Source organism: Haemaphysalis longicornis, unplaced genomic scaffold (genome assembly GCF_048455015.1).
Source record: "Haemaphysalis longicornis isolate Haplotype H1 unplaced genomic scaffold, Haemaphysalis longicornis Haplotype H1 scaffold_1, whole genome shotgun sequence".
Classification (NCBI taxonomy): domain Eukaryota; kingdom Metazoa; phylum Arthropoda; class Arachnida; order Ixodida; family Ixodidae; genus Haemaphysalis; species Haemaphysalis longicornis.
Genome location: NW_027526203.1, coordinates 193,064,258 through 193,085,225, shown reverse-complemented (window position 1 = coordinate 193,085,225; position 20,968 = coordinate 193,064,258). Strand labels below are relative to the sequence as shown.

Below are 20,968 nucleotides of genomic sequence, written 5' to 3'. Positions count from 1 at the left end.
ATGATTGATGATTGTTATTGGTTTCCTATGTGTAGTGGGGCGATGACTTGTCATCTTACCAAAAAGGACTAGTATACCTATGTTTCATACTTTTGGTTTAATACTAGCGCTGCTTAGGGCAGGCACAAAAACTTATTAGGCCCGAAATACTTTTTTTTTTCCTGTTACAGGTGGTAACTGTCCTAGGCAATATTCCCCTCTCTGCTTTTCGTCCACGAGCATTCTAATCTTCCTTTCGTAGTCTCGCTAGCCCTGAAGTTAACTTCCTCTGTGATATCCTTAAACCCTAGGGCTTCTGGAAGCCGAATGTTTCCCTCATGTACCGTATAATGCGGAATATAGTTCGAGGCGGAATATAGGTCGACCCCCTTACCTTGTAGCCGAAAAATGCAAAAAAAAAATAATAATAGGTACCAAGCATTGTTTTATTGAGACTATAACTTGTTTTGTCTCTGATTACTCATTTAAAACTGTCCGAAGTATCGTCGAACGACTGCTTCTGGCTTGCTGTCGCCCACACAGCAGGCCGTCCTCGGTGCAGTCCAGGGAATTGCTTATGCAGCACTTAAACACTCGCAAGACCATGTCATCGTGAAGCGAGCGCAAAGCATGGGACACTCGTGTGCAGACCGGAGCGACAGCCAGTCTGTGCAGGCAGTCAGCAAACATCTTGTATCCATTCGTAGAGTCATCGCACGGCGCTAGCGGACAAAATTTGCCCCTTTGTACAGCTGCACAGAGCAGCGCCCATGAAACGAGGCCTTCCGAGCGTTGTATACCGAGAGCTGCCCCTTCAGCTAACTCCATTAGTGCGCATTCTTTTGGTGATAAAGAACTGGCGCAAGGCGGACACGTCATTGGCCTTGGAAAACCCCCAACTTTTCTTTTAAATGCTGCTGTGAACTGGCACCAAGTGCCTAAACTCATTTTGAGCAAGAAGAAAATAGCCCGCACACATTCGCCGACAGCGAGAGAAGCAACAAAACAAAGATGGCGTCGCGTCCGATTGATGGTGGTGGCGATGGTGCCTTTGGGGTTTGGATGGGCTCGATGGGCTGCCCGGTCGCCAGATGACAACTGCCAGTGACTGCAATATAGGTCGAGGGGTGACTTTTCAGCAAATTTTTCTGTAAAAAATCTCGACCTATATTCCGCATTATACGGTAGATTTGGATGAATACCCCCGTATTCTAACACTATGTGCCACACAGTTTCCGTTTCTTTTCCGCGGACAGCTCATACCCCATTAAATTGTGAACACTTCCCAACAAAGCTCTTAGTTGGCAAGCAACCGCTCTAGCCTCAAAAAGCAAAGCACTGCCCTGGGAAGTATCTTAGAAATTTTCCTTTCTGATATCCAGTTTATCAGCCCTGTAGATCTCTAACGACGTTTTAACTTGCATTTTTTTCTCTCCATTTATCTGTTTCTATCTGCCTTGCCTCTTTTTGGTTACAATGGCTGTTTTGGATTCTCCACTTTTCTTACCGTAGTTCTTTCCGTAAACGGTAATTCCCTAATCACAATATTCCTTTGATGGATTGGCACCAGAATGCTGTTTTTATACATCAAGTACAATCAAACCTCTCTACACAACCGCTATTCGTTCATGATAAAGGCTATCATAAAGAGCCTTTTTGCAGACGCAGTTTTTTAGTTTGACTAATCAACGCAAGGTCGCAATCCTCTTGTAATTGCGAGGAATTTGTAGACGGTAGAGACTAGAGTCGTGTGTGATGAATTGAGGGAGCTGCCTTGAATTTTTGGCAGAAATATGGAGTCGGCAGACTGTTCAAGACTGATTGTTTCCCTTGGCCTTTTCTGAGTATAAGCTATAATGCTGACACGTTCCGGGAACCGAACGAAGGGAGGTACCTAGACTGCCACTCGATTACATACAACGCCTTGTCCTTTGCGTATTTTTGCGGCAATCGTTAAAAGATGGCTCGTGCATTCCTCGGCCCGAGTCTGTTTATTGCACCTTTTGAGCATCACCACGTGACAAGTTGATGCTAATTCTTTTATCGCTGTAAGGATTTTTAAGCATTGGTGGCGACACTTTTCAAAGTTTCTACACATGTAGTTTCTGACCTTGCAAAGTGCCTGTCATCTGCCTCCCATTTTGCCCCTGCAGCAACGAGCCGAGGTTCACTTAGTCGATTTCGGCGACCGCGTTGCGGTGCCGGTGTCCGACCTGCGGCCGTTGCCGGCCCACCTGGCGGAACTGCCCGCTTGTGCGCACCGCATGGCGCGGTCCTTGGTGGCACCCCGGGATGTGGATGCCAGGTGGGACAAGGAGGCGATCGACTTCTTCGCTGCCAACACTGGCTTGGACACTGTGCTCGAAGCCAGGAGGAAAGGCCGACGCCAGCTGGGGTGAGGACACCTTAAAGAACGAGATTGCGGAAGCATTTTTTTGTGCCGTATGTTCATCGACCAGACTTGCGCCGATGTCGACGCTAAGCCTAAACCTGGACATCAGACTCACTGCAACTGCTTTTTGCAGAACCAATGCGGCGAAAGTGGCGTCTCGGAGGATGAAGGAGAACCGAGACTGATGGGCGAAATTAGAAATCGTTGACCACGTCCTGTTTTATTTCTCATGTGCGCTCCGTGGAAAGTATCGTGGCCACTGAAAATTTCGGGGACGGGTCGCACTCTATATACTCCAGGGCAACTTAAGAACGATAACGGAAGTTCCCCTGTGCCTCATCGCCGCAGCCGGCTGGTACTTCGTGAAGCGCAAGAAGTGACTTACTGGGAGTATTTTGAACGCGACACAAGTCGTTTCTGCGATTTCTCGCACTTAACCTGCTTTAAAATTCTTGCAGTGACCGCAGAAAGACTTGTTGTGAAAAAGAAGACGATGTTGCGTAGTAAGCGCAATCTTGTGGCTTCGGAAGGTCGCCATTTCGATTGCGCAATCGCTAGAATACCCCTTCACTGCAACGTATACCAAATATTACACCTATTACACCTAGCCAATAAAAAAATGAAGTAAAAATTTTGTGTCAGTACTCCTTTAAGGCAGAGAGTTAAAAGTGCGAGATGCTTGTGAAAACTTAGCAAAATGGAACTGGAAATTTTCCTTGTCGATTCACAATTACCTTTTCATAATACAGCCGTAATCTACTACCGAAGAAAGGCGTGCAATGTTTCAACAATAGGAAAGGAAAGTTGGGAAGCCATTTGTGGGTGCTGTTTTCAGGCAGGTATGAAAAAAAGCTGTATTAAGGTGTATCTGCGCGAACTTCTTAAAGATACGGCCAACACGACGAACGAAAAACACGGAGTATACCCGGTCAGTTTGTCTTTCCATATGGTGCACGTTCCCCAAAGAACATGCGTTGTAAAGAGGCCGCGTTAAATTTGGGATGTACATGGTGAAGTGAGCGGCTATAGGAACGTAGAGGAAGCTAAGTCGGAGCAGAGTAAACTAGATACTATTTGATGACGGCATAAAAAGTTTTTTTCTTGTTGTAATTCCAGTTTATTTATTTATTCAGCAAATAATGAGTGCGAAATAACACACGGCAATGGAACCCAAGTTCTCATTCGTATGCACTGACGTCGTAATGCTGCGCCGTCAGTTTCATGCGCGCGTTGGGTTAATTAGCAGGCGCTGTATTCGGTCAGTTTCCTGGATATATGCGGCATGCACGTGGACAAAAACGCACCCGACTGGCATTTGTAAAAGACTCACGAAAACGGCCCAATAGCTGGCCATGCGTGACAACGCAGAGTCGAGGGTGAAAGCTGCGCGCGGCTTTATCGATGCGCAGCAGCTGTGTTATGCTCTTTAAGTTTAATGATGTGTTAAAATCGCCCTAAAATATCTGATTTGACTGATTGTGAGGTTTCACGCGCCGACGCTACACAGGCGATGAGGCGTGCCGTAGTAGAGGGCTCCGGATTAATTTTGACCACCTGGGGGTCTAATTAACGTGCGCGAAATCTCGAACACACGTATTTTCGCTTCTCGCCTCCACACCCGCAAAAAAAGCGGCTGCCGCTGCCTGGAGGCTGAAATCGAACCCGCGTAATTGGGCTCAATCCTTGGGCTCAGCAGCACAACAGCCACCGTGGTGGGTTCCTAAAATAACTAAATCACACTAAGATGAGACAATCGGTATACCAGTTGCATGAGCGACACGGCCTGCAGGGGCTGGTGCGAACCGTTGAGCCCTGACTGCTATACCGCACGGAAGAGCGCATTCGCAGAATGGAAAATTTGGTGTCGTACATCAGTGAAATGCTGTTATTTGGGTGACATTTACACGGATCTAAGTTGATTTACACTGGTGATTTTGCAGAGCGTGACTGTCGCACCTATGTAACTTGATTGGCTTCCATCTAGGTGTGGCATAGCGACGCTTCATCGCACACGTTCATAAATTTCACGGGGACTGGACTTCACGGAAACGCGTCCATAGCTAACAAAAGCGACCACTTACAGTTCTTGTAAGTCCAATGTGTCATCAAGAAATTCATGTGTCAGATGCACGCCGCGAAGAAATTTTTGCGCGTATACGTCGTACGCGTATATACCTTTAGAAAAAGTGAATGACAAAAAAAAAAACGGGTATAGAAATAAGGTGCCTCGTTGTTGAGTCACATCTTCAAATTATTGTGGGCACCTCACCGTAAAAAAAGCACACATTTGTTCAGCAACTCCATAAGAAAAGTGCCACTACAGCACGACGAGTAGAGAATTCATGATTCTTTTTGAAAGTGACTGTTTTTGAGCGATATTACGAAGGCTGAAGTGCAGATGGGACATATAAATGGAGTAGGGGTAAGCGAGAAGTAGGAGGCGAGGTGGAATGCAAACTTCTCATTATTGTTTATTGGTGAAAACAAATAACGCGCGGCAAAGATTGGCTTAAACTGAGCTTAAAACTAAGAGGAAACAGGTAGAATACGGACATTTATATTTGTAGGATGTAATTATGATTATAATAATTACGCCTGCATGACTAACAGAGGCTCGATTTCTTACACGTGGACAAAATTGCCGCGGGCCCATGCGCCCGACACAAAGGAATGCCGCGGCCAACACGATCATTGCGGATGACGCGAGCTCATGCACGACACCAATAACTTAGTGAGGCTAGAAAGAATATTGGCTATGATCAGTAATCTGCCTGCCTGACCTGTTAAAATTCTGTTCTCCAACATAAAGGAAGCCAAGCTGTTTGTGTATTTTAATTATACAGAATGATACAGAAATAAATGAGCGTTTTGGCAAGTTTTTCCTGAACAAAACAATCTTTTGTTCGCGCTCAATCTTCAATGGAAGGTCCCATATTTGTGGTATATTTTGATTAACACCAAGAATGGTGATGAGATTTACCCGCTTACTAAAAAAAATGAAATAAAAACAAATTTCATTTATGGGACAGCCGGCGGCCATTTTGAAAAAAATGACCGTCTTAGAACGGCGCAGCACCTGGCTTTAAAGGGAAGCTGAAGCGCTTTCCAAAAAAATTGAGTTAGATTAACAGTTATATAGTTTCTTGCGCGCTGATTCCGAATATCACATTGAAATTTATCGTACATGAGTCCAAGTGGCATTTATCTTGAAAAAAGCGCGGACCCGTTTGAATGACGCGCGCTTTTCGTCTTTTGACGCCCCTGATTGGTTGCGCCCGTCATGACGTCAAAGGAGGACACCCTTCAGCCGCGCAGGTTGTCGGATGCATTGTGAACGATCGCACGGTTGCCTTTGGGCCAATTTAGCTTGCAGTTTGATTTTCGCACATGACTGGAAGTTTGTTTTATAATTTCCCGTGCTGTTGGTTCAATTATCTTGGAGCTTAAATTTGCTTTACACGACAGAGAACCCCAAAGCAGTGACTGTGACGTCGACTAGTGGGTTCCATCAAAATATTTTTGAATTAGGCAACCAGCATAGGGGGATTTTATACCTTATGTTAATATTAGGTACTGCCTTAACTGTTTCTTATTATACACAAAACCATTTATGCCGAAGATTAATGGGCGTTTTATAAACAATCTACCAGCGAAAAGCGCGTACGTGCACTGCGCGAAAAAATAGCGTTCATGCGCTGTAAACGTAAATGCGAGACACATCTTGCCGGTACACGCATAAACCAACAAGCAGACTCTGCTTCCGCATTTCCTTTGTTCGTTGTCGCCCACCCCAGCCCCGTTACTCATCCCCGTACACAGACCCACACGCGCGCACCATTTCGGCAGCGGCGCTACAGCGCCTCCACGATCGCTAGCTGCACTTCGATGAGTGGCGTCTTACTGCTTGACATGCGTTTATTCTGAAAACACTGCAGCATACTAGTGCCTGCTCAGCAATATTGGCTGTAGTAGGGCTTGATTTTCGCTTGTGCGTTGCGCATTCTGCTACAATATTACGGCCGTCTTGTTATAATTAACAGACCATTCGGACAAGGCAGTTACGTTGTAGTTACGTTACTTTAGGTAACAATCACCAAACGTTTGTGATAATGAATCGTTGGCCTGTTTCAGCATTTCTAGATTTAAGCATTTACCGCGCTAGTCAGACAGAGGCCGTATATTTACTCTTCGCTCTTAATTTTTTGAGTATCATCATTATATATATCACCGACTATCACTGGAGCACACTTGAGGTTCAGTGACAACAAGTGCTTGCCAGGTTATAATATGCAGCCACACGGAATCTTGGGCAAAAAATTAGGCCCCCGCAGTCAACACAAATTATGGCACGGTGGTGGTTCGGAGTGGTGTTTTTTTTAATTCCAGACAAACTACACCGTGATCGTGACATGTATACTTGCAAAATAAGTAATCTGGTTGTCTTGGTTCTTTTACTTTGTAGGAATACTGTTTACCTCTTAGCCGGGAGATAACTTCTATCAGGATTGGACCCTTGTTTTAGTTTCGCCAAAAAATTGTTTTTTTTAACACTGTCCTGAGCCCATAGGGAAAGAAAACCGACGCGTTTAACGAAACAAGTATTTCCTGAACAAATGTGATTGGTTTCTGGAATGGAACGAAACATCCCTGGCCAAAGTACAGCAGTATTCCCCATCCTTCCTAAATCTAGAATCTAATGTGAACATTCACGTCCGTCGCATAAAAAAAAAAACGCATTGGAGCGGTTTACAAAGTATTTAACGTAGTGTAGTATATTCTCTGTCATCAAGCACAGCCACCTCGGCTGTCGCTTCCGTACGTTATCAAGAATCCCGGCGTGGCATTATTCTGCTTAGGAATACGGCATGATAACGTATGCCTCGTTTGGCGTTCGTGCATACTTTTTGAACATGAACATTGTAAAAATGAGTGCTATCAACCGGCCGATCTGGCCGGAAGTCCAAATATGACGTTTTTCAGCCGGTTTTCGCCCGCGCTCTTCGGTCTTCCGGCATCGCGCGGCGAGATGGGGGCGGGGCATCGGGCCACTTTTGTTTGCTCATTGCGCCGCTTCTATTGCATGTATTGCGAAAATATTTCGTACACATGAACTATTCAATGTGTACTTGCTGCTAGTCAACTTTTCTTTTAATTCTAAAACCGCTTCACCTTCCCTTTAATGAAACGCACGATGCGCGGAATGGCGGTATTATTTTATTAGGCTGTATCCACTCTACATGTAGTAATATTGTGTGATCATCCAACAAATGAGGGACTAAAATAAACGGATCTGTCGTCGAGTTTGGTTGCGCCATCCATCGAACCGGCACCACGCGTTTCTTTCGTTTTGAGAAACGTTTAAGCGCTCGCGGTTCCTTTTAGATTTCATGGGGGGGGGGGGGGGGATCTACACGCTCAGCGTGACACTCCTCCACATGCATGTCTGCAGTTTTTCAAGAGCTGTGTCTCTAAAAGATCACACATCGATGTAGGGTGCCCTAGCTGCTGTCTGCCTCTGAATAACTTCAAATCTAGTACAGGTACCGCCCTTTGTTCCGTTATATTCCGCGGTCTGGGGTGCTGCCTGGTCCTGTGGTATATCATCAGCGGATATCAGAGAGGCTAAACCAGATAGGCGATGCCTAAGAAAACGGCATCCATTCACGAGAACAAGATTGGCCCCTTTGGTGTAGCCTTCGGCAAAAACTTGTACTGGGAGAGGCCCTCGTCCTGCAGTGGATAGGTTGACGATGGGGATTTAATTTATGTGCGTGCGTCGTGCGTGCGTGTGTGTGTAAGTGCCGTATTCTACGCAGCTAAAGTACAGTAAAGTACAGGAGGCGATGGCACAGCTAGTGAACTGTGGCGTCCGTTGTGCATAACCATTTGAGCTTTTATAGGCGACGTAATTCCTCCAAAACATGGGTTAGTGTGGTGTTCACATAATATATAAATGGAAAGCTGCTATACATTTAACATTCCTCAATATTGCGGCAACCTTGATAAACAAGCACACAGGCAATGTTGTTTCTGGATTTTTCGTGGGCATTGCAGAAACTGTGGATCACATGTAACCACACTCCCGAAATTAACGTATCCCGACATTACATGTACTACATCGCAAACATTCAAGTCTCCTGTACAGGATCATTTGAATTTTTAGGCAGCTATTTAACTCCCCATACAATCGTTTAACATCATAAATATGAGATTTGCCAACATTGCTGCAATGCAAGAAAACGTGCCTGTGGGAAACGTTGCCTATGCGTTGTTTGTAAACGTTGCGTAAATGTTGTTGAATGTGTCCAACGTTGGCCCACATTTGGCAACATTGCTTCAATGTGAAAAAACGTGCATACGGGCAACACTGCCCATCCGTTGTTTGTAAACATTGCGTGAATGAACGTTGAATGCGTCCAACGTTGGCACACATTTGCCAACATTGCTGCGACGTGCAAAAACGTGCATATGGGCAACGTTGCCCATCCGCTGTTTGTAAACGTTGCGTGAATGTTGTTGAATGTGTCCAACGTTGGCCCACATTTGCCAACATTGCTGCGACGTGCAAAAACGTGCATATGGGCAACGTTGCCCATCCGTTGTTTGTAAACGTTGCGTAAATGTTGTGGAATGTGTCCAACGTTGGGCCACATTTGCCAACATTGCTGCAATGTTAGAAGATGTGCATACGGGCAACGTTGCCTATACGTTGTTTGTAAACATTGCGTGAATGTTGCTGAATGTGTCCAACGTTGGCCCACATTTGGCAACATTGTCACCACGTTGTGTAACCTAACGTTACACAACGTTAGGCCTAACGTTACACAACATTGGCAACACGGCAGAAACGTTGCGGCAACAATTTGTGCTACTAGGGTAGGTCTTCTTTCGATACCGCTATCGCTATAGAAGAAGCTAAAGACACGCATAGGAATATCTATAGGAGTGGCTAAAGACAGCCATAGAAACGTCTAAAGATAATAGGGCCAAATAGCTAAAGTAACCATAAGAAGGATTTTCAATAGCTGGCGATACAATATTTTTGCATGGGCTGCAGCCAGAAGAACATCACCACTACTTGAAACACAGTGACAGCAGGAGCCTCTGAGAAATTATTAACACGCTGCCATGCCGGCACATAGCCTTGCGGATCTCTAGAACTTCTCCTGTGGCACTTAGGTTGTGTGGCTATCTGCATTCTGTAATATATGCTCCATGAACACTTCAGCGATAAAGGGGGAGTGCAAGGTTGCGATTGCAAACACGTCGCCAGTTTTCGTTCCCAAAAGGCTTAAACACAGGCAAACAAGGAAAGCAAAACCAAGGGGTTTATTCATCCCATTCATTACAAAAAGGGCTAATATCTACGCTACTTCGCCGCCAGTAAACTGTTGTTCATATACGCCGATCGAAACACACAGCACACCCATTCCAACACTCTGGCTCACGCTTATGTCATTCGCTGGACAGCCACACTACGCGGCACATTTTCCACGAACGCCCACCGAGACACATATACCTACAGGTGCTGGATAGTCCACAGAAAATAGAACACTCATAAGTCGTTCGTTTCACTCAGTACTCAATGCACAAAGTTGCAAGTATCGCCGCTAAAATGGAAATGCACTCTTAATTAAACAATGAAGACGGTAACACATAATGCAATAATAAAAAACGTTTTCCAAGTCCATTCAATCAGTTCCTTGTAAGTTTTCTCAGTTCGCGAAAACATAATTATCTTTGTCTCATCACCGCGGCAAAATCTTCACTTGTGTGTACATTGCAATGCCCATGTGGTGCAAGGTAGCTTGGAAACGTATTCTTGAACACCAAAAAAAGTCCGGCATTTATCGCACAATACAGCCTCCTCAGTTTGTAAGATCAGTCACCCTGGAGTTTTGCGTACGATGAAATTCCTGTCACAGTATCGCAGGTATTCATTTTCGCATGACTTCAAGTTGATGTTGAATTAATCGTAACACTGTCACCATAAACACCGAAATCTCCGACAGCGAAAAGCGACACATTTGCTTGGCGTCACACCATCAACTCGAACACAGTGCAGTCGAGTCATAAATTCCCAGCATTAGGCAACACGTGCCATGCCCGCGGCGCCGCACGACACAGTCAAGGGGGTCATAAGGGGGATCCCGCTCAGCGACACCCCGCAGGACATCGACATGAGCATCGTCAATGAGTACAACCCGCTGGCCCTCGCGGCCAAAAGGATCGGCAACACGACGACGGTGATTGTGGTCTTCGAAGGCCCAAAGGTACCGAACTACGTCAGGCACAGCTCGGCACTACTAAGGTGCTATTTATACCGCAAGCAAGTAGACGTCTGCTATCAGGCGGGCGTGTCGGGCATCGAAAGGATGTGTGCCCAACCCCCGCCGAAAGGAGATGCAGGGGGTGCGGCAAACTAGATCCCGAGGCGACTCATCCGTGTACGCCAAAGTGTAAGCTGTGCAGCGGTGGCCATTTAACGGCCGATAAGAAATGCAAGGCCAGGTACAAAACACCATACGCGGTTCACAAGAGACAATAGGAACGACGTGAAGCAGCCGCGGAGGAGAGGAGCTGCAGCTCGAACGCGACTTCCCGGTACTCGGCTCTCTGGCTGCGCGCAAGTCGAGATCTCCTTCTAAAAATCGCTCGCTGTCGAGAGGCGGCAGCAAGCAGCGACGTCAGAGCCGCAGCGCCAGCGCAGGGAAGAACGGAAGATCTCCGTCCAAGAAGCGCGTTAGCTGGGCTGATGCAGCCGGGAGAACCAAGGCCGAGTCAACCAAGACCAAGAGTAACGGAATCAAGAAGCAGCAAACGAAAAGCAAGAAGCTAGAAATGATCGAGGCCCTACACAAGGAGAATGAGGAAATGAAGAAAGCTATCCAGCGAATCACGGAGGTCGTGTTTGGCCTCTGCGTCACGGGACTTAGCGGGGAACTAGGAGACAGCAGAGCCCAGGAGCAGCCGATGGAGGTTGGGGCGACTGCAACATCTGAGCCGTCCACCAGCAAGCCCATGACACGGGAGGCGGAAAACGCCCAGGAACCCAAGTAACGGGCGCACAAGAAGAGGGTGACCGAGAAGCGCAGTAGCAAGGAAATCACCAACATCGACGCTCGGCTAGAGGCGCATGATGCCAGACTCGATCGGCTCGAGAGTAAGATCGAAAAGATGTTCACGTCGCTTAAGACCACCATCGAAAGGAGATTCTCCGGAGTCGACAACACATATACAGCATTGGAAAGAAGTAATCAGTTGATCATGAGCCATCCGATATTTGCACAAAAACAGGACCCCCGAATGGCGGCGGCGGGAGGCAATTCCGGACACGATCAACCATGGCCACAACAGTAACGAGCATAGTGATGTGGCAGTGGAACTGTCGCGGCCTGCAAGGGAACCGAGCAGTTTTACAATGCATCGAGCATGCTGGACACAAGCCCGACATCATATTACTGCAAGAAACTCTCACGGCAACACCATCCCTCCCTAGCTACATGGTGCAAACGGGACCACCCGACGGCCGAGGACTGTGTACATTTGTTAGGAAGGGACTCACAATGGTGGAGCACCAAATTACCAGGGTGAAGATGGAACACGCCTTTTCTGAAATTGTGATGGGCAGAGACACGAAATAAAGTGTCTTTGTCCTTAATGTATACAGCAACCCGTCGCACACCCCGCAGCGCTTCAAGACGATCGTGCAAAAAGCGAGTATGGCAGCGGGTAATGCTAAACTGCTAGTGTGCGGGGACTTTAACGCCATGGATCAATCGGGGGGGTACGTCAGAAGCAACGCCGAGGGCAGGAACCTAGCACAGGATGCACTGGACATCGGATACGTCCTCATCGCGGATCTGGCTAGCCCCACGAGAATAGGAAACTCGGTGTCCAGGGATACAACCCCTGACCTGACGTTTACCAAGAACATCGAAGCCAGCAAAGTCACCTGGAGAAACACCGGGGATGAGCTAGGCAGCGATCACATGATTGTGGCGATCGAGGTAGTCACGCCGGGAGCCAAGTCGACCCCCCCACGCAGGCACACTTGGACCGACTGGGAAACGTTCAGGAAACTAAGGAGCGAAGGGGCTAGTGGTACCCAAAACATCAAAGACATCGGGGAATGGATGAAGAAGATCGTGAACGACGTTAAGACTGCGACTAGGGAAATCGAAACGGAGGTACAGGCCGACGGCATGGACAGCAGACTAGCCCACCTCATAGAGGCGAAGCAATCCATCCTGCGACGGTGGAAGAAACAAAGACTCAACAGGAGACTGAGAAAGAGGGTTGGGGAACTAAATCGAGTGATAGAAGAGCATTGCCGAGCGCTTAGTAACCAACGGTGGAATGAACTCTGCAATGTGGCGGACGGGCAGCTCCATAACGGGAAGACGTGGAACCTGCTCCGACACTTGCTAGACGCAACAAAGACTAAATCGCACCAGAGAGACAGGCTCGCCAAACTCCTGCATAAGGAAATCGCCGAACACGGTGAAGATGCGGTGACAAGAAAACTCCCCGATAAGTACATCCCCACCACGCCGACGGTCACCTACGGCCCATACCGCGGGAGACCGAACGCTAGACTGGACAGAGACATGCAGGTGGAAGAGGTCAGGACAGCCCTTCACGAACTCAACAGCAAGTCGGCACCGGGGCCCGAAAGGGTATCGAACAGAGCTCTCAAGAATCTGGACGACTGCTCCGTGGAATCCCTCATGGCGTATTACAACGAGTGCTGGAGGGTTGGATCCCTGCCAAAGGAATCGAAGAAATCCAAGATGATCCTCATCCCGAAGCCAGGGAAACCACCGAGCACGGACAACCTCCGCCCGATCTCGCTCACTTCCTGCGTGGGCAAGGTGCTGGAGCACGTCCTGCTCGCACGATGGCAAGAGTACCTGGAGGACAACGATCTGTATCCCGAGACCATGATTGGCTTCCGCCAGCACCTCAGCACGCAGGATGCTCTGATGCAGCTAAAACATCACATCATAGATGGTGACACCCTGGACTCTAAGGCTATATTAGGCCTGGACCTGCAAGCGGCCTTTGACAACGTCAATCACGCAGCCATACTCGACCAGGTCTCGGAACTAAACATGGGAGAGAGGTCTTACGACTACATCAAAAACTTCCTAACGGGACGTATGGCAGAGATCGTGGCAGGGGACATCGAAACGGAAGCCAAAGAAGTGGGTAGCCGAGGCGCCCCTCAAGGGTCGGTAATCTCACCGATTCTTTTCAACCTTGTCATGATCAGAGTAGCCAAGAAGCTGAGTCAGCTAGAAGACATCGGGCATATCATATATGCCGATGACATTACGCTGTGGGTAACAGGGGGTAGCGACGCTCACGCCGAAGCTGCATTACAGCGAGCAGTAGAGGGAGTCGAGGAAAGCCTGGCAGGCACTTCGGTGCTCACCCAGCAAGTCCGAGCGTCTGATCTACAGACCAAGGGAAGGGCGCCGTGCAAGAGAAAGAAAGGAGCATAATAAAATCAAGATATTCACTGGCGATGGCAACAGCATCCCAAAGGTAAAGAACATACGCATCGTGATTCGTGGGCATGCTGATTGACGAGCACGGTAACAACGGAGGCACCATCACGCGACTTGCGGGGAAGGCGGCCAACGCCATCTGGCTCCTGTGGAGGGTTTCCAACAGAAGAGGAGGCATGCGCGAAGAGAACCTCACCAGGCTCGTGCACTCCTTCGTGTTGTGCCACATCATGTACGTGGCAGCGTTTCACCGATGGAAGAAGAGCGAGAAAAATAAGCTCGATGTCATTATCCGACGGGCATACAAGACGGCCATCGGAGTACCCGAGACCACCAACACGAACAGACTGTTAGCCTGGGCATCCATAACACGCTTGACGAAATTACCGAGGCCCAAAGGGTTGCCCAGCTGGAAAGACTGTCGACGACCAAGGCAGGAAGAAAAATCCTGGAGAAGCTGGGCATTGGATATCACAGGCAACAGGGCCACAAGGGTCCAATTCCCGAAGGTGTACGCGGCAGAATCCGCGTGGACCCTGTCCCGCAGAACGTGCACCCAGAGTATAATACCGGCAGAAGGCGAGCAAGGGCCAAGGCGTTGACGGACCTGCACGCCAACGACAGCGGCTCTCGATATGTAGATGCTGCGGAATACGCAAGTAGAGGCGGCTTCACGGTGGTGGCAGTCAACGCTGAGGGGGAGAGGAGAGTGGCAGCCAGCATAGGAAGCAAACAACCAGAGGAGGCAGAAAAGATCGCCATCGCACTGGCCATCGTGGACCCAGGATGCCGAACAGTCCTCAGTGACTCTAGGCTGGAAGTGAAGAACTACGCCCGCGGTAGAATCTCCCCTGCGGCGGCCAGGATACTACACCAAAAGACCGAAAGCGACAGATGTGTTAGAATCAAGTGGTTCCCGGCACATGCAGGGAAGATTTCGGAGAACAACGACAACCGCAACGAGACCGCGCACTCAGGAGCACGAGAATTAACGGACCGCGCTGTGGGAGCCTGCGTACGATTGTGCTTCAGTACCAGGGATCGCATGACAAGCTTCAACGAGATCACAAAGGCCTACAGGATGGCCAGACGAACACTACCACCGCCCTGCAAAGGGCTCAGCTGGGAGCAGGCCGTCATATACTGGCAACTACAAACAAGAACGATCCCGAGCCCAGCGCTCAAGCACAAGATGTACCCAGAAGTACACCCCGACGACAAGTGTAGGGTGTGTTGAAAGGAAGTAGCAACGCTCGAACACATAGTTTGGGACTGCATCAATTTCATAACGGAGTCAGTATCAGCGAAGTTACCGCCGGCGATGGAAGAAGCAACGCGGCAAGGAAACCAAGACCTACAAATCGAGGCCGTCCAGCGGGTCATCGTGGCACTGGCTCGGCAGTAGTCCGGCGGGCCGGGAACAGCTAGCAGGGCTCCGGCTGTGGTTAGGGTCCGAAAGACGACGTAGGCCACGTCTGAAGCCTGCATGCAGACTTTACTGCGGGATCAATGAAAGTTTTTTCCAATCCAATCCAATACCCTTGCACATGAGCAAGGAGACGAGATGTGGCTGACTGAGTACATCCTGGTATAAGCAGGCCCATCGCTCTAGCAAATAGTGCGGAGATACGTGCCCATCTTTCGACCTTTTTCTAACTTGTTTTCTGGTAATTATTTTATTTGGCAAATACAACATCGCTTACCGTTTTGTTTTCTTCATCCGAAAAAACTATATCTGTTGTCAGCACTCACGGAAAATTGTCTGTCACTATCGTTGCTGCCCGCACGAATACTAACACAGCTTGGAACGCCTGACCCTCTTCAACGAAAAGTCCCCTTCGCACGACCGGGCTACAGCGTCGACGCGCGCTGCACTCACGCCGCCCCTCCCCGGCCAGTCGTGGTCCCCTGTATACCTTTTTGCCTCTTTCGGTCCGGCTTGGGTCGCTCTCCCCCTTTCTAAATGACTAATTTCGAAGTGGGCGCCGCGAGAGAAGGAATGCGGTTGTTCGCAGATACCACCATATTTCTGACTGCTCCCGCACGTACCGGGGGCCACGAAAGTTCTTTCCAATTTGCATCGACGCTGAGAGGGCCGTTTTCAGAGAAGCCCACTTTTTTCCTTGACTGCGGCAGCGAAGGGCTGCAGAGGAAGAATTCTCCGAACTTATACGTCTTGCTGTCGACGTCATTTGCAAGATTTGCCGACGCACAGTATTCAAAGTTGCAACCTGAATTTGAGCGTTAATCTGTCTGTGGCTGCCTTTAATTGTACTTTTTCCGTATTGTTGGTATAATAAGTACCTAACGTTATTGAACAAAAACTTTCATATAACTGGCCGATGAACCTCATAATCGTTATTCAGTCTGTGTTGTAGATATAGCTAGGTAAATCATGAGTGTATAAATTACGCTTCATAAGTCAATCAATCAGTCAATCAATCAAAGTTTTATTTCCACCAATGTTTTTACACAGGTGAAAAAAGCGGACGGCGAAAAAGCTGCAACAATGCAGCTTGACAGGGTACCATCCGCCGACGCGGCATATTGAAGTCATATTGAAACCAGCAGAATAGTATTTAATGGTTGCTCAAATTATACCTTTATAGACTAACACTTTTTTATTAGCGGCTGGAGACTTGGAGCCTTATGTCACTATCTAGTTAGCTAAGGAAGCTTATATGGATGCAGGCCTGTAAATTCTGCGCCAAACGCTTACCTAATTCCGGCTAAATGTTGCTTAATTGTCACACGAAAAGGTTTACAGTTATATATTCTGCTGTAGCCAGCCGCAGAAGCTTTTATTGGTGCCTCTCTTTAGCTTTAGGGCAGATTCTCTCCAATAGCTGGCAGAAGACAGCTGAATGGTTCCAAGTATGTAGACGGCCTATATTCAGTCAAGTGAGCTTTTATGGCTTTTTCTCTCTAGCTTTAGGACAAATTCTTTTCGATAGCTGGCAAAAGACAGCTCAATGATTTTGAGTCTGTAGAGTTAGAGCTAAACAACGGCCTATAGCCAGCCATTTGAGCTTTTATGGCTTTCTCTTTAGCTTTAGCACGAACTCTTTTCAATAGGTAGCGACGCTCACGCCGAAGCTGCATTACAGCGAGCAGTGGTGTTGTAATACGCAAACATTGAATGTTATGTTAAACGCTTGTGTTGTTCACATGTAATATTTTTCCCTCATGCTTGTTCAATCTAAATATACTTATGACGTGTTTTTGACTGTTTCCGCTATCAGATTTCACGCTTGTTTAAACTATTTCTTTGATTTTTTATTGTATAAATCTACACTGATATTTTTCTTGAACTGTAACAGATTCTTGAAGTGTAACTGAAACCGTATCTTCTTCAAGGGCAATGTGTTGACCCGAGAGACTCGTGCCCCTAGTTGCTGTCCAATGTGGGGACAGTCGTCCCGTCAAGCTGCCTTTCAGTGCAGCTTATTGCGACTGCCCCTCCTTGTGCACTCAAGGAAAATAAAGTTTGAATTTGAATTTGAATTTGAATAGCTGGCAAAAGACAGCTCAATGGTTTTGAGTCTGTAGAGTTAGAGCTAAACAACGGCCTATAGCCAGTCAATTGAGCTTTTATGGCTTTCTCTCTTTAGCTTTAGCACGAAATATTTTCAATAGCTGGCAAAAGACAGCTGAATGGTTTCAAGTATGTAGACTTGAAGCTAAACAATGGTCTATATCCAGCCAAAAGAGCTTTGTCGCAGCTGGTCTATAGAACTAAAGCCATAAATTTTTCTTTAGCTGGTTACAGTAGCCTGAATAGCTGTGCCTATAGACTAAACACCCTAGGATGTTCTATAGTCGTCTAAAGAGAATTGTACGGGCTATCTTATTTTGATAGGAAGACTGTTCAGCTCTGAAATCCCTAGCCTAGAATAATCCTTTTTGATCTCCAGTGTAATCGTTGTAACACGACATTTCGCGAAACAACCGCGAGGAAAGATAAATACTTCTAGAGCAGCCGCCGTGGTATTCAATTTGCCGACACTCGCCTGCGCACATAACTTTGTTGAATGCTGCTTCACCCCCTGTGTATTCTTTGAGTTGTCAGGGAAGCACAAGTTCGCTGAAATAGACCTATTTTTTCTTAAAGACAGCTATGTCGTCTTTCGCTAGGTTACATAATTAGTATTAATTTTCATAGATATCGCACACGAGTTACCAAAGTAGGATTGCCAAGGTTGCCGCCTGTTAAAAGAATGAATATACAGAATGCTTATATATATTACGTTCATTAAAAAGTCGGTTTTATCTGTATAACGACACCAATTTTATCTCGAATTTCAAAAAAAAATAATATATGAGCATAACATATGAACCAGTGGCACTCCTATCCATTTTCCACCCATTTAACTATGACGTCCCGTAAACTTGTTTGTGACATTGGCGGCTCCTGACCCAAGCCACCATCGAAAAACATGACTGGCCGATTGTAGTGGAAACGTCACTCAATTTTGATTGTATGAGTTGAGGGCTAAGCGCAGTTAACGTTTTAGTGCTGGCCCATAGTACGTCACCATTGACCCTAATACGTCAGTGCCACGCGAAGTTGGGAAGTTGTTCCACACTTCTGTTTTTCTCTTAGAAAACCTATTTCGCGGATAAAAGGGCGTGGAACGAGTTGCCAAGGGCTAGTCATGTCAGATTGAGCAAAGTTGTATTCTGTCTTCAAGGCTTTCTTAACCCATGCAGGTTCTATGATAACAAATGTTACGCTTGCTTCAGGCTACCCAGACCGCAGTGCCCGCAGCTGACACTGCACCGGCGGTCAAAGAACTTCCGGTTCCTCGTCCTTCTGCTCCTCCCCAGGCCGCTGCCCGCCCTTGCGTGGAACGTCGGGTTCAGATCCCTCCGGCTGGACACCTTCCCCGTACTCATCACGGTGATCGTCAACCCCACGGAGTTCTACGTGATTCCGCAGGTGGAAGACGACTTGGAAAAGGCAAGATTTCTTTCCCTTTCCCTGTTTGTCCGTTTGTTGTATTTCTTCGCTTGTACTGTGTGGAATTGGCGTATTTGTATGTTTGTCAGGAGGCGCCGAGCGTATGTGCATGCGTCGTCGGCCGGCATAAGTTGAACGTCTGCACTTCCTTATGAGCCTCGTACACTCACAAGGCGGCAGTCCGTCCTCCTCCGACAGATACAGACTAACACATTACCCACTGAACACCTCACACATCGCTTTCAAAATTTACCCGGCACCCCTACTTGCTCGTTCTGCGGAGGCTACCCAAACATATTGCACGCAATATGGGCCTGTGACTGACATCCAAAGTTGACCCGCATCCCGAATCCAACTCTGGCATCCTGGGAGTCTGGCTGACCCAAGCGTTGCGACACAGCTCCTGCTGACGTCTAGAGCGGAGGAAGCCATGGCCACAGCTTTCCAAGACGGGGCCCTGGACTAAGGGTGCTTAGGGAAATAAAGTTTGCTGCCTTCCTTCCTTCCTCTCTGTTGGAGGATACTCGCGAATCCGTTCAGCTTGCTTGGAAGTATATGTCATCTCAGTTCGAGTCGGGGTGGGCCGTGTTCAAGTCCTGTGGGATTTAGAGTCGAGTTTTAAGTACCCCCAAATGTGAAAAAGCAACCCTGCTGTCCGCTTCTGAGGTTCGCCCCCACCGTAAAGAGTAAAGTGCACTCAAGAATGTCAGAGCCAGTGCAAGACTGCATGTGTTGATCAATCGACACAAGTACCGACATTTTTTTTTATTGCGTGTGCGAATTCATTTTAATGAAAATATCTCTCGTGTGGAAATCGCACCCAGGTACTCCAGAGTAGGAATGATTGTATTACCACCTGAGCGTATAAACAAGTGTTAGCCTGGTCTGTGCACAGCACTGACATCGCATTACATGACCGGTGATAAGACGGCACGAGAGTAAGACAGGTGCATCCCATCCATGCATCCCATCCATGTCGGCAGTTATTCGTATAATTTCCTTATAAAGTGCCGATCACGCTGCCTTCACGGAAGTATACGTATTATGGGATCGGACGCGTATTCCAAGCTACCGTCATGTAGCTACCCTCCGGGCTGAGGAGACTGCGCAACAACCCATCACTAGCTACCGTGAAATACTCAGACACTACAGGGAGGATAGGGCATGTTTCCCCCCCCCCCCCCCCTCCCTCATGACTCCTTCACTCGACAAGAACAATGCATCTATCGACAAATTCAAGCCGGCTCCTGTCCACACCCTTTTAGTTCAACACAAAATTTACCCCGCGCGATACGACAAGGCATGCCCTTTCTGCGAGCGACTCGGCACACTCCGCCTTGTAATTGGAAAGTGCGACTTTTCCCACACCGTCCCCTCTCCCCTCCCCCCGACAAGCACCGCCTTTCTTGAGTGACGGGAGACCTTGCTGCTCAACCCCGCCCCGGAAGACCAGACCCCACTGATCACCAGGGGCCTGGAGTCCCGAACAGCATATGGAGCCCGTGAAGAGGGCCCCACTCCATCTGGTGCCTAACAGCACCAGCATTTGTTTTTGGCTGAATAACGTCTATTCTCTCTCTCTCTCTCTCTCTCTCTCTCTCTCTCTCTCTCTCTTCATGCTTCTTTCACTTTATTTATGTTTTTCAAACACTGCAAAAATAAAACCACTTCAACACAAAGAACGTGAAATACTTCCCTAAGCGCTCCTTGCTTTTTTTTTTTACTGTTAGGTTTTTCTGTGTATACCTATATGTTCATGTGTAATAATGTATGTATAGAATGTGCAGACATGTATACATCGTTATCTATATCTATTACCGTAGAACAGATATACTGCTGTACTATATAGCTGTGTAAGGAGCATCATAGTGTGTTTGTAGCGTGGTGTTTTCATGCGAGCCATGGTCTTGTGACTCTGGATGACTCATTTAATGTTTTGTGGCATGATTGCAGAAGATGGAAGATATGCAGAAGCGCCTCGCCGTCTGTGCTGTGGCCAGCTACCCACCGACCTTCGAGAAAGTCAAACAATGGTCCTGCTGGATCTGCCGCTATGAGCGGGACGGGAACTGGCACCGGGTGCGGGTGACAAAGATTGTACCGAAACGCCCCGACGTGAGTTGA

General features: G+C 47.7%; 1 protein-coding gene across 1 annotated transcript in view; it reads left to right on the top strand.

The window, feature by feature from the left end:
- The window catches only part of LOC144156163 (uncharacterized), a 26,815-nt gene extending 5,847 nt beyond the window's left edge, over positions 1–20,968 (top strand). Inside the window, exons 5-7 of the mRNA XM_077688016.1 lie at positions 2,133–2,374; positions 18,628–18,844; positions 20,798–20,968. Of these exons, the coding sequence (XP_077544142.1) occupies positions 2,133–2,374; positions 18,628–18,844; positions 20,798–20,968 (630 nt within the window). The remainder of the gene's footprint in view (positions 1–2,132; positions 2,375–18,627; positions 18,845–20,797) is intronic.